Here is a 12,835-nt window from a genome sequence, read left to right on the forward strand (position 1 = left end):
AACAGATGGGTGTATAATGGTCAGTCATCAAGAGAAGCACACAGCAGAAAAGGATGGCTTTTAACCTTGCTTAGGAAGGGCATTCTGATGGGAAAGTTATAGTACATTTAATTCTTATACTGGACAGTATCACAAAAGTGGATTAAAATAGGACGAGCTCGGTTTCCTGCCAGTTGGCCTATCTATTACACATATTACTACTTGTTTATTACTATGTTGGTCTTTCTTTTAATTCTTCTTCTAATGGATAGTTTTTTATTATTTCTATGGCTCATGTATAAAGACCACAAGAAAACTGCTAAAGGTGTAGACACGGGCTGTACTTTTGAGTTCTTTTCATAAAGTCTTAAAATGCTTTTAAAAAAATTGAACTTAGTAAGTTTTTAGCAATTCACAACCATATGGCTGTGTTTGAAATTTCATTTTCTCTTTTTGTTCAGCGGACTTGTACCTCTTCATAATGCATGCTCATATGGACATTATGAGGTCACAGAACTGCTGTTAAAGGTAAGAGAAATCCAAAACATTGAATCATATTGGCTTGGTTTTTGTGTTTTTAACTTATTTATACTTTGTGCATTTTTTAAATAATAGTTTTTGGTATTTAAATAATATTTTATTTTTATGACAGTAAGATAATATATAAAAATATTTCCATTGCATAAAAACTTTGAACATTCAACTCAAACTTTTTATTTATGAATTTTTTTAGTTTATTTATTATGAAAACTGAACATTCAGTTAAACATTATTTAGATGATCAAGAGAAGAGAACATCCTCCACATAATGAATGACTAATACCTCTTGTAATTTAAACAGCATTGCCTTAATGCTTTATATCCTGGTTGTAATTGTTTTGTGCTAGAAGTTGGGCTCATTTTTCTCTCATGTAGGAATCATTGATAATGAATTATTCCTGCTACTGGGGAAAAAAGAATTCCTGTGAAAGGACCTTGAATATTAAGTTATTTCTGTTTTGAAGGGGAAAACAACAACAAGTTTATACAAAACTCAAGCAAACAATCAACAAGAAAATTCTAAGTTTAGAGCCAGCTGTGCTATGCCATGCTACAGCAGCAGAACTCACCCATCACTGTTTGGAATTCAGGTGTTGCTGCTCTGCACGGGCAGGCCAGTTGCGGTCAGAGAGCTCTGAGTTTCAGCTGCTGTTAATTCCCTTTTCTCTATCAGAAAGAGCCCTTTTCCTTCCCTGTTCCTACTTGGAAGAGGCTTTTTTTCTCCCTTTAGTTTTTGGTGTTTTGAACATTTTTTGAACTATTTTTTAAACGCTAATGTAAAACTGTTACATTCCGAAATGTATAGCTGAAATATTTAGTGAAATATGTTTTCTGAGTTTGCCTTCCCTTGAGGAAATGATTACTAATGTCTGCTATTCTCCTTATTCAGCACGGAGCTTGTGTTAATGCCATGGATCTGTGGCAGTTCACGCCACTCCATGAAGCTGCCTCTAAGAACCGTGTAGAAGTCTGTTCTTTGTTACTGAGCCATGGTGCTGACCCCACCTTGGTCAACTGCCATGGCAAAAGCGCAGTCGATATGGCTCCAACCCCTGAGCTCCGGGAAAGACTGACTTGTAAGTATTTGTATCCTAAACCCAACGCAGCTAGCCATATTGGGAGTGTCCTGGTTCCGCTTCCTCGCTCGGACTGTTGTCTGGCTCGATGGGGTCCTCCCTTCTCACGTGTGTACAAGCTTCTCATACTGCAGTCGTATGCTTTTCTTCGTGTAGTAATACCACAAGAGCTTTTAACACACAGAAGCTATACATACACATCAGTACGACATGTGCTGTACATACTGTGCACATACTTACACACAAACATGCACACATGTTTTTTTAAAGTCCAATTCTAATTCATTTGTCAAGGCTCCTAGTTTTTTGCTGTTTTGTTCTCTGAATTTGGTTTTTGGTGGGTTGCTTGTTTGTTTTTTCTTTTTGTGTGTTTATTTGACAGCTAAGGGCTTGAGGTCATCAATAATCATTTACTGAGTGTTTTTCTGTGTGACAGACAATAGAAGTACAGCGTATACAGATCAAAACAAAAGGCTCTGCACTCCCAGAACTCCTGTTCTTGTGCAGCTGGTAGTAAAAGGAAAAGCTGAACATTATTTGTCTTCAAAAAGTTGCACAGTCATGTTTTAATTTATATGTGAGATGATTTGATGGTCATAATTTTCATAAATACCTCACGAATATATGTGCGTGTATATATGTGTGTGTGTGTATATATATATATATATATATATATATATATGGAAACTGCAAGTAGGTTTAGATTTACAGAAAGTTTATATAGATAGCATAGAGATTCTCATCTACAGCATATCTAGGTTTCATTATTACTGATTGTTTATATTAGTGTGATACATTTAGCACAGTTAATAACCCAATATCGATACATTATTAACTGAAGGCCACATTAACTAGATTTTCTTGGCTTTTGCCTTAAGTCCCTTCTCTATTTGGTTCTCATTCAGGTTTTCACATTGTGTGTAGTGTTACATGCAATACTGACACACATGCAATTCTCCATGTGGGCATTTCAGATGTAAGGTAAACTAGGTCGCTCCCACCTGACTTTAACTTGCCAGTGGTCTGCCTTCAATCTTATATGTAGGAGTCTAAGAATCAGAAACCACATAAGAAAATCTTTACTGTTACCTCATGGGAAAGTGTGTTCAAAATAATGCTCATAGCATTTATCTTGAAATAGCTTCCAAGCTAATTTTTATGAAAAGAGCAGATTCCCTAAAAGTTTAATCACATGTGGAAATGAAGTGTATTGTCTTAGATTAGGTTTTCATTGAGTGTGGGGACACCATTGTACTTTCTTTGTAGAGCCTCCCATGTATCATGTTGTGCTGTATTGTATTATACAGTTTATTTTCTATGTATGAGCTTCCTTAGAAAAAAGTAAGTTTGTAGAGAAAAAAAAGCAACCTTTGTGCTATCCCTGGTGTCTTTGTTTGTTTGTTTGTTTGTTTGAGACAGCCTTGGCTATCCTTGAATTCACAGAGATCTGCCTCTACTGTCCTTGGTATCTTCAATGAGGTCACTGCCTCATATCTCTCTGTTTGACCGCAGCCTAGTGTAATATTGTATATGCTCTATGTCCATAAACTTCAGCCAGTTAATATGACTCTACTCAGAAGATATATACTGTTTTCTAGTTTCTTTTTTTAATTTTATATAATGGTCATATTTATCCCTGTCATTGTCCCTTTATTCAACTCAACATTTTATAAATTAGGAGTCTTATCAGAAGTCATGACATTATTTTATTAGATTGTTTTATTCTATTGTAGAATTGTTTTTTTCTATTTACCTAAATTGTGTAGCTTTTTTTATAGGGAGCAGTTTCTTAGCTGTGTTCAATTTTCTTACTAAGAATTTTTATTAAATAAGATTCTACCAAGATTTATGGGGAAGGAAGGATTTAAGGTTAAGGGTCTTCTCTAGCTATACTTTTCAGTGTTATGATTTCTGCTTTGTAATTGGCCTTCAAGTATGAATTTTTTTAAAGACAATTCTACAGAAGGCTTGAGAAATGGCTCAGTGTTTAGGAGTGCTTGTGGTGCATCCACAAGAAACTGGATTTTGGTCCCAGTGCTCACCTAACCATTTGCTTTACATGTTTTACATGTGCCTGTCATGCCCAGGCTGTGTGGGAAGGAGACAGGACAGACTGCAGCCTGTTGCCTGCCCGCCTAGGTGTGGGAAGGACTACCGTGGGCTCCAGCTCCGAGTTCAGAGAGGCCCGCAGAGGATCAGGACACTTCATCTGGCCTCCATGCATACTTAGGTACATAAGCACTACACACCCCAAAGAAGATTATGCAGGAAACAGAAATACTGCTTACACTGTGCCGTTATTACAGCTGCATCATTCTACATACTTATCCCCTTCCTTGATTTTATGCTTTTTATAAGACCAATAAATGAGGTCATCTGAGTCTCATTCTTATTTAAAATACTTTTAGAAAAGTAAGCTTCTAGAATATGAAAATTGTCAGGTTTCATAGTTTATGTGTAGTTTAGTGTCTTTTAAAGTGTATAATGTCTTTGAGGGTCTAAAACAAACACTGAGGACTGGTGAGATGCCAAGCAGTTAAGCGGACCTGATTCTAGCACTCTTGTGGGACTGGTCACAGCTGTTGTGGATTGGCTCATAACCACCTATAACTCCAGCTGCAGGGATCCAGTGTCTCCCTGAGCACCCTACACAAGTACACATACCCACACACAGACACACATAAAAAAATTAATAAAGATAAAACTTTAAAATAAATTCTTGCTATGTGGTGCTGGCACACAGCTTTAATCCCAGCTCTCAAGAAGAAAACATGGGTCTCTGAGTTCGAGGCCAGCTTGGTCTACAACATGAGTTTCCGGACAGCCAAAGCTATACAGAGAAACCCTGCTTTGAAAAATCAGGTTAGTTAGTTAGCTAAGTAATTAGCTAATTCTTGTTTAGCCTTTTGTATTTAAATTTTTGTAATATTTTCTTAGTTAATAGACATTCAATTTCCAGGGTTGTTGCTTTTTAATCATAACTATTCCTCAATACAATATTTTCATTTTTAAAATCAATCTGGTCAGAAAAGTCTTCTAAGAGCACAGATAAGGAATATTTTGTATAGGAAATAGTATGCTATTTAATTGTATTACTGTGTCATAGTTCTTCCGTCCTTAGGACTCCAGTTTTACTATTTATTTTCCGTAAGTTTGCTCGGTTTTTTCCGAGCCACCATTCCTTCCTATACAATAGAAAAAACCAAACTGCCTTTATCATGTTGGTGTTTATAGAGTGCTTGTCACTAAAGACAATGTCACTTGCCTTCAGCTTAAATTTCTCTTAAGTGCTCACTTTAGCAAAGCTCTGCAGCTTGCTTACTCCCACTTCTGCATACACCTGCCCCTTGTAGTCATCAGGAGCCTGCTCTTTACATGTGCCTGCTATAATTCCCTGACTTTGTTAGCCCCTGCTTGTAACATTAAATCAAAATATTAAATTTTGTCACTGGTTTACCTTATTATCTCACTTAATCTTGTGTATTGTTCCAGAAGTTTTAGTATTACACATTGAGAAATTAACAGTTAAAAGAATCATGAAATAGGACTCCAAGATGGCTCAACCAGTAAAAGCGCTTCCCATACAAACCTGATGATGTGAGTTTGATTCCCTAGACCCACTGTGGACAAAAACAAAAACAAACCAAACTCCTAAAAGTTCTCCTCTGACATCTATACACAGCTTTACGCACACATCTCTCTCTTACACACACACACACACACACACACACACACACGCGCACACACTTAAAGAATTTTAAATAGAAAGGTCATGTAGAAATGGTTCATTTCCTGAAGTAACCACAGCATAGTGTGCAAATATTGAACTGATAACAAATGTTTATTAAGAACCTACTATGTGTCCAACTCCAACTCTATGCGAAGTGATAAAGTTGCAGTGGGTGAATAAATATGACAGTGGTGCCAGGCTAGTTACAAGTACTGTGATCCTAACTGAAAGTACTCAGTAATGGGTTATAGGGAGGCATGTCCAGAGTGTCTCAGCTGAGGCCTTCAGTGCTGTCTGCATCCCTCTCTGTCTTTAGAGAGAAGGGAATGTGGTGGGGTCCTCACACGAAAGAAGTAACAGCACAGTGCCATGCAGGTGCAAAAGTCCAAATGTTAGAACAGTTAAATTGGTTATGCATTAGTCTTATTTCATTTGCGTATTTTTAGAACAATTTTCAGCTCTTTGTTAATAAAAATGTATAAAATAAAACCAAGTTTATAAAATAGAAAATAAAAATTAAAATCATTCTTAGGTAGGTAGTTATTCTGGCAGTTCCCAAACATTTCAATTCTGTTATGTGTTGTTATTATTTTTACTTTTTCTCTAAACATTGTTTTCTGTTCCATGACTTAAATTTAATTCCGATGGCAGCAGGAACAGGAAGAACAGAACAGTGTAAAAAATGGGAACACCCCGTCTTTCCTCCTTAACAGTGTATAGAGATCTGTGTGTTATTTCAGAGTTGTAAAGTGCTCCGGGTATGTTCACTGATGGCTTAGATGCTTTTTTTTTTGGTGAACATTTAGATAACTGCAAAAGTAAGTGCTTTTCTGTGTAACTTGCCATCAATTCTGACAGTATGAAAGTCTCATTTAAGAGTATTTATATTTCAAACCTTTTTCTTAACCTGTACCTGCATTCTTTATGTAGTCACAACTTTATATTACTATTTTAGATAAGATAGAGATGCATGCAAAGTTAGTAATTTTTCTGCTTAAAATACTTTTTTTGAGGCGGTCTCGCGCAAGCTGGCCTCAGACTCACTTTGTAGGCCAGTCTAGCCTCTACTTGGCACTCTTCCTACCTCAGCCCTCCAAGTGCTGGGACTGCAGGTTGCACATCATGCCTTCCAGAGTTGATTATAACTTAGAAAACCACATGTCAACTATTGTTTCATTGGCAGATGAATTTAAAGGCCACTCTTTACTACAAGCTGCCAGAGAAGCAGACCTGGCCAAAGTTAAAAAAACTCTTGCTTTGGAAATTATTAACTTCAAGCAGCCACAGTCTCACGAAACAGCACTGGTAAGATGATGTCACCCAGATGTTCCCTGGGGTTGTAATAGTGGTGCAAGATTAAATAATGCTTTTCATTTCAGAAGCTCTCTGAAATGCCAGCAATTTGCATTTTAATGTTGGTTGCACTGATTTTTAACTTCGTCTTGGTCATGATTCTTTGTGAGTGAGGGACTAGATATTTCCTCAGCCATGATTTAGACCCATTTTATCTCTGTGTTCACCCAAGCTTATTGTGACAAATTACTTTTGTGTTCAGTGCTTTCATTATAATGCAAAAAGTGTGATGTGATAAAATCTTCTCTTTGGGGTGTGCTTACTAGATAAATATTGTATCTGTTTTCTGTAGAAAATATGGTTTCATGGATATTTGCATTATCCCTTGGAGTAATTGCATTCAAATAACAGAGTATTTTCATGTGAGGAAATGTTAAAAATGAACTTTCAGGTCCTGACTGTATAAATTACCTTTAAAGCTCTCCTTCTTTCCACCCGGTACTCTCTCAGTACTCTCACTTATTTTGTGTCATTAAGCACATTAAGGAATAAATGTTGAGCTGGTTAGTGTCTGCCCCTAACTTCAGAACTTAAGCATACATGGTTCTTATATCATAGACTGTTAAATATACTTCATTTAACTTTCTTAAAACTGTGTGGCTCAGAAAGGTCGTTTAGCCCATTCTGCTGAAAACACCATTAAAAGATTAACCAAACTGAAATGGGCCAATTAAATTTAAAACCATCAAGCCCAGATCATGTCTACAGCATGCTAGGCCCGGAGGTCCAGAAACACAGAGTGTGATCCCCAGCTCCATAAAAATCTTTGACCTGCTGCTTTGGGTATTTCATTTGTTCAGTTGTGATTAGTTTTATTTTTCAAACTATTTAGTCATCTGTGTAAGGTGGAGCAAAATATAAGTTATATAAATTCAAGGATAGAACATAAGGTCTCTGAGAATATCGGTTCCTTTACACTGCTTCAAGATGACATGTCCTCACCAATCCTGAGTAAATCAGTTGATCCTCGTGAGTTCTGCCTATGTGTCAGTGGAATAACCGAAAAACACTGACTTCTATAGCTGACAGACTAGAGGTGGCTTGAGTGATTCTATATAGAGTTCCATAGCTTTGAAAATTCAGTGTTCCAATGCCTTCAATGAAATATATGTTTAGTATTTATTGACTGAAGGAAAAGAAATGAAGTCTACTAATGCCTAATTAAGAATACAGTTTCACTTGGTTTGCACTCCCAATGTGTTGAAAAGGAATATGAATCATTATGCCCTGATGCATTTTGGCATTACACTGTCCCAAATAGCTCCAGCTGCTGATTTATTCAGGAGTTCACGTTTAAGTAGAATTTTGTTGTTCTTAAAGTGAATTTTGTTTGTGTTATAGCACTGTGCTGTGGCCTCCTTGCATCCCAAACGAAAGCAGGTAGCAGAACTGTTACTTAGGAAAGGAGCCAATGTCAACGAAAAAAACAAGGAGTAAGTAGTTACAAGAATGCTTTTCCTTCTTCATTTGACTATTTCGTACATGTATGTAAGGTAACTTGGTTATTCAGCCTCTCCCCATTGCCCACTCCTCCCCCTCTCACCATTGCCCACAGTGTGCACCCCTTCTTCCCCACAGGTCCCCTTCCTAGTTTCATGACTTGCTGTTGTCGTGTTTGCCTTGTCTTGGTTTTCGGTGACTCACTAAGTTTAATTAGGGTGGCTTGGATGAGCATACGCAACAGCATGATGATACCACTAAAGAAAAGAACCCATCTGTCAACAACCATTAGCTACAGAGAGTTGTTAGAGTAAAAGTCATAAAATTCTCTTTCCTTTTCTCCTTCCCATAGTTTCATGACCCCTTTGCATGTCGCAGCTGAAAGAGCTCACAATGACGTCATGGAAGTTCTGCATAAGCATGGAGCAAAGGTAAGCCCTAAGTCAGCACAAGGCAGCCTGCTGCCTCAGAACTTGAGTCCCCAGGAAGCTCACCCTCTTCAGAAAGGACAGTTTGTGAATTTCGTGTTTAAAGTCATAGGTTCTCGAAGTTGGTTTCATTTTTTCCTCCTACAGTTGTTTCTTTGTTCTTTCCTCGTAGTCTCCTAGAAAGCAGTAGGCAGCTGACTACTGTCTTGAAATGCAGCTCAGCTCCTCTACATTTGTTCTAGTTACTTTTCACATCACTGCAATCAGACACCTGGCAGAAATGGCTCAAAAATGATTTTGCTCATGATCTGAGGAGGTTTGGTTAGTTAGTGGTCACTTAGCCCTGTGCACTTAGGTAGAAAGCCATGAGAGTGGAAGCATGCCACACAGGAATGCTAGTTACTTGTCAAAGACAGGAAACAGAAAGTAGGATAAGACCAGGAATAGGGCGTCTTAAAGGAGCCTTGCCATCCAACCACGTCCCATCTTCTCAAAAGAGGTTTTGACTTTCTCAAAACCTCTCATAGTGGTGCCATTGTCAGAGAACCATACCCCCAACATGAGTGTGGTTGAGGAACACTTCCTGTCAAAACCAGGAAACCAGGTAAAGAGGGCAAGATGCTTTGTGCTGTTGGAGAGGACCTGAAATCAGTACTCAGCATCTACATCAAGTGGCCCACAACTACCTGTAACTCCAGACAGTGGGGCTCCAACACCCTCTCTGGGTGCCAGCACATGGCATATACCCACACAGATAATATACCCATGCACATAATAAAAATAAGGCATTGTTTTAAAACATGGAAATATACATTATTTAGTGGAAGGTGGGTTGTGTAGATTTAGTTGTTTGATTTTTTGAACCTGTGATCTCACACATGCTAGACAAGTACTCTGCCATTCAGCTATTCACAGAAACATATGCCATTTTGAAGATACTGTATGTGTAGGAGTAATGAAGGAACCTGGATGAAGGAACTGGAGCTGAGGCAATGGATGAATGCTGCACACTGGCTTGTTCTCTGTGCCTTGCTCAGCTTGCATTTTAATACAACTCAGAACTTTACCTGCCCAGGGGTAGCACCACACAAAATAGTCTGGGCATTGCCAGATAAATCATTAATCAGGAAAGTTACCCACAGACTTGCCCACAGCCCAATCTGATGGAGGAATTTTCTTAACCAAGGTTCCTTCTTCCCAGATAATGCTAGTGTTAAGTTGACAAGTGAGCAGAAATGACTTAACCAGCATAGCCACCATCATAACTTCATAATTTAAGAACATTAAAACATAACCTTCTAATCTATTTACAAAGGTTTTCTGTTTTCTGTTTAGGTAGTTTTTGCAAAACCTTGCCTATCAGATTTTTCCATGAAGCCTTAGTATAATTTAATAATCACACTAAAAATAAAAATATTACTATTTAGTAAACATAGTTAATAATACTTTTTTTGATAGGCTCCACTTGTGTATGAAATCTCCTCAACTTCTCCAACCAAGGACCATGTATGGATATAACCTAGAACCTTTACTCGGACGAAGCTCATGGTAGCTCAGTAGCCAATTGGCTTCCCATAGTAAGGGGAACAGGGACTATCTCTGACAGGAACTCAATGCAGGCTCTTTGACTCCTCACCCCCCAAGGGAGGAACAGTTCTGCTAGGCCACAGAGGAGGACTTCGCAGCCAGCCCTGAAGATACCTGATAAAACAGGGCCAGACGAAAGGGGAGGAGGTCCTCCCCAATCCATAGACTTGGAAAGGGGCAGGGAGAAGCTGAGGGAGGGAGGGTGGGGTTGGGAGGGAATAAGGGAGTGGGGTACAGCTGGGATACAGAGTTAATAAAATGTAACTAATAATAATAATAATAAACAATAAAAAAAGAAAGAAATCTCCTCAACTAATAAAACCTGTTGGAATCAAGTGTCACACCTGAGCTGTGACCTTGCCTCTTTACATCATAATTCTCTGGAAGATTGAAAGGTGGCAGTGGATCTGAGTCCATTCTTAGCACTCATGTTGAGCAGCTCACAGTTGCCTCTACCTCCAGCTCCAGGACGCCTCTGGCTCCATAGGTACCTTGCATTCATGTGCACATTCCCACACAGAGACATATAACATACACTCAATTAAAAATAAAATCTTGTTGGGCTGTGGTGGACACCCTTAATCCCAGCACTCGGGAGACAGGCAGGAGGGTCTCTGAATTCAAGGCCAGCCTGATCTACAGAGCAAGTTCCAGGACAGCCAGAGCTGCACAGAGAAAACCTGTCTACAAAAACAAAACAACAGTAACTATAACTATAACTATAACTATATATATATATATATATATATATATATATTCTTTAAAAAACAATTAAAATACTCTTTAATAGAGCTAAATGATAATTTACACCATAGTAATGAAAATCTCCTGTCAGCTTTCATTACTCCTTCCTGCCTCTTGCATTTCCCCTTATGTACTTTCCAGGTTTGTGTATTTACTACACTACTTGGTTATACTTTAAAAATGAACAAGATTACATACAGTAAATTGTTTTAATTTGCTATACATGTGATCGAAAAATTTTCTTTAAAAGGATATTTGATATTTTTAATTAAAATCAAGGTAAGTTAGAATAAAAGACAAGAGTTGTACAGATTTATTACCAACTTTGTAGCTACAACTATGCCATTGTTATATAAACAACATGTTATGTCAAGTAGAAATTAATATAAGCTAAGAGGGCTTTCTCTTTTTTTAATTTAATTTTATTTTATTAATTACACTTTATTAACTTTGTATCCCCCCATAAGCTCCTCCTTCCTCCCCTCTCAGTCCCACCCTCCCTCCCCCTTCTTCATGCATGCCCCTCCCCAAGTCCACTGCTAAGGGAGGTCCTCCTCTCCGTCCTTCTGATCTTAGTCTATCATATCTCATCAGGAGTGGCTGCATTGTCATCTTCTGTGGCCTGGTAAGGCTGCTCTCCCCTTGGGGGAGTTGATCAAAGAGCAGGCCAATCAGATTATGTCAGAGGCAGTCCCTCTTGAGGGCTTTCACTTACACATGTGGGAATTATTTTTGTCATTGGTCTGATTTTTGTGAGTATTTTGACATTTATATTACTCGTGCAAGCCATTAATAATATTCTTCATTTTTAAAATTTGTTGTCACCTATAAGGCTTTTTTCTTTTTTCAGAAAAGTCATGAAAAATAAGCTTTTTTCTTTTTTTAAATTTTTATTAATTACACTTTATTCACTTTGTATCCTTCCACCTCCCCTCCCACTTCCTCCCTCCCCCCTTCTCCACGCATGGCCCTCCCCCAGTCCACTGATAGGGGAGGTCTTCCTTTCCTTCCTTCTGATTCTAGTCTATCAGGTCTCATCAGGAGTGGCTGCATTGTCAGCCTGGTAAGGCTGCTCCCCTCTCAGGGGGAGGTGATCAAAGAGCAGGCCAATCAGTTCATGTCAGAGACAGTCCTGTCCCCATTACTATGGAACCCACCTGGACACTGAGCTGCCCTGGCTATATCTGTGCAGGGGTTCTAGGTTATCTCCATGCATGGTCCTTGGTTGGAGAAAAATAAGCTTTTGTATAGTCTTGCTCAGTGGCATTGTGTAGGTCTGAGGTTCTCAGTTCTTAGTGGCCATTCATGTGCATAATGTGTTTTTATTATCAGCGTCTTAGTTCAGGAATGGGCTTCTGTAACTGAAAACATTCTGCCAGTGATACAGAACGACTTCAAAAGTAGTATGTCCTTCCTGGCCTTTCACTATAACAAGCAAATTGTTATTGGTTCCTTTAAAGACAAAAATAATACAAGTTGTCATCAGTAGTACACAGTAAGCTCTAGGCAAGCCAGAGGGGGCTGGAGGTGGGGGAACTATATCAACTTCCTTGTACTTGCTCCTGGATCCCAAGGCAGATCCAGTGCTAAACCCACAGGGTGGCCGCACTCAGTTGTTCATGTATTTGTAAATTTTTTCTTGCCTACTGTTGGCCCATATTTTCTTTGCTTAGTATTTCCTTTCTGTGCTTTCTATTTAGTTTTTAAATGACCCATGATTTTCATACAATCTAGTAGCACCTTCTGAACAAGTATACCTGACAGAAATTCCACACAAGGGAGGAAAAGTGTATTTTGCTCAGTATTCAGAGGTTCAGTCTGTTGTGGCAGGAGAGCGTGCTGGAGTAGCCACGTCATGCCACACAGGAAGCAGAGTAGAGCACTAACAAGATACAGGCACATAGGACACACCCCTAGTGACCTGCTCCTCCTGCCAACCCATGGCTTTCCACAGTGCC

At 38.7% G+C, this 12,835-nt stretch overlaps 1 protein-coding gene across 1 annotated transcript in view; it reads left to right on the top strand.

Moving 5' to 3' along the window:
• Tnks (tankyrase) overlaps positions 1–12,835 on the top strand; it is a 141,790-nt gene that overhangs the window by 85,195 nt on the left and 43,760 nt on the right. Inside the window, exons 6-10 of the mRNA XM_055593346.1 lie at positions 441–507; positions 1,409–1,595; positions 6,509–6,630; positions 8,020–8,111; positions 8,471–8,549. Coding sequence (XP_055449321.1) covers positions 441–507; positions 1,409–1,595; positions 6,509–6,630; positions 8,020–8,111; positions 8,471–8,549 — 547 coding nt within the window. The remainder of the gene's footprint in view (positions 1–440; positions 508–1,408; positions 1,596–6,508; positions 6,631–8,019; positions 8,112–8,470; positions 8,550–12,835) is intronic.

The sequence above is a fragment of the Psammomys obesus genome, unplaced genomic scaffold, assembly GCF_907164565.1.
Source record: "Psammomys obesus unplaced genomic scaffold, mPsaObe1.curated_primary_1811, whole genome shotgun sequence".
Lineage (NCBI taxonomy): Eukaryota > Metazoa > Chordata > Mammalia > Rodentia > Muridae > Psammomys > Psammomys obesus.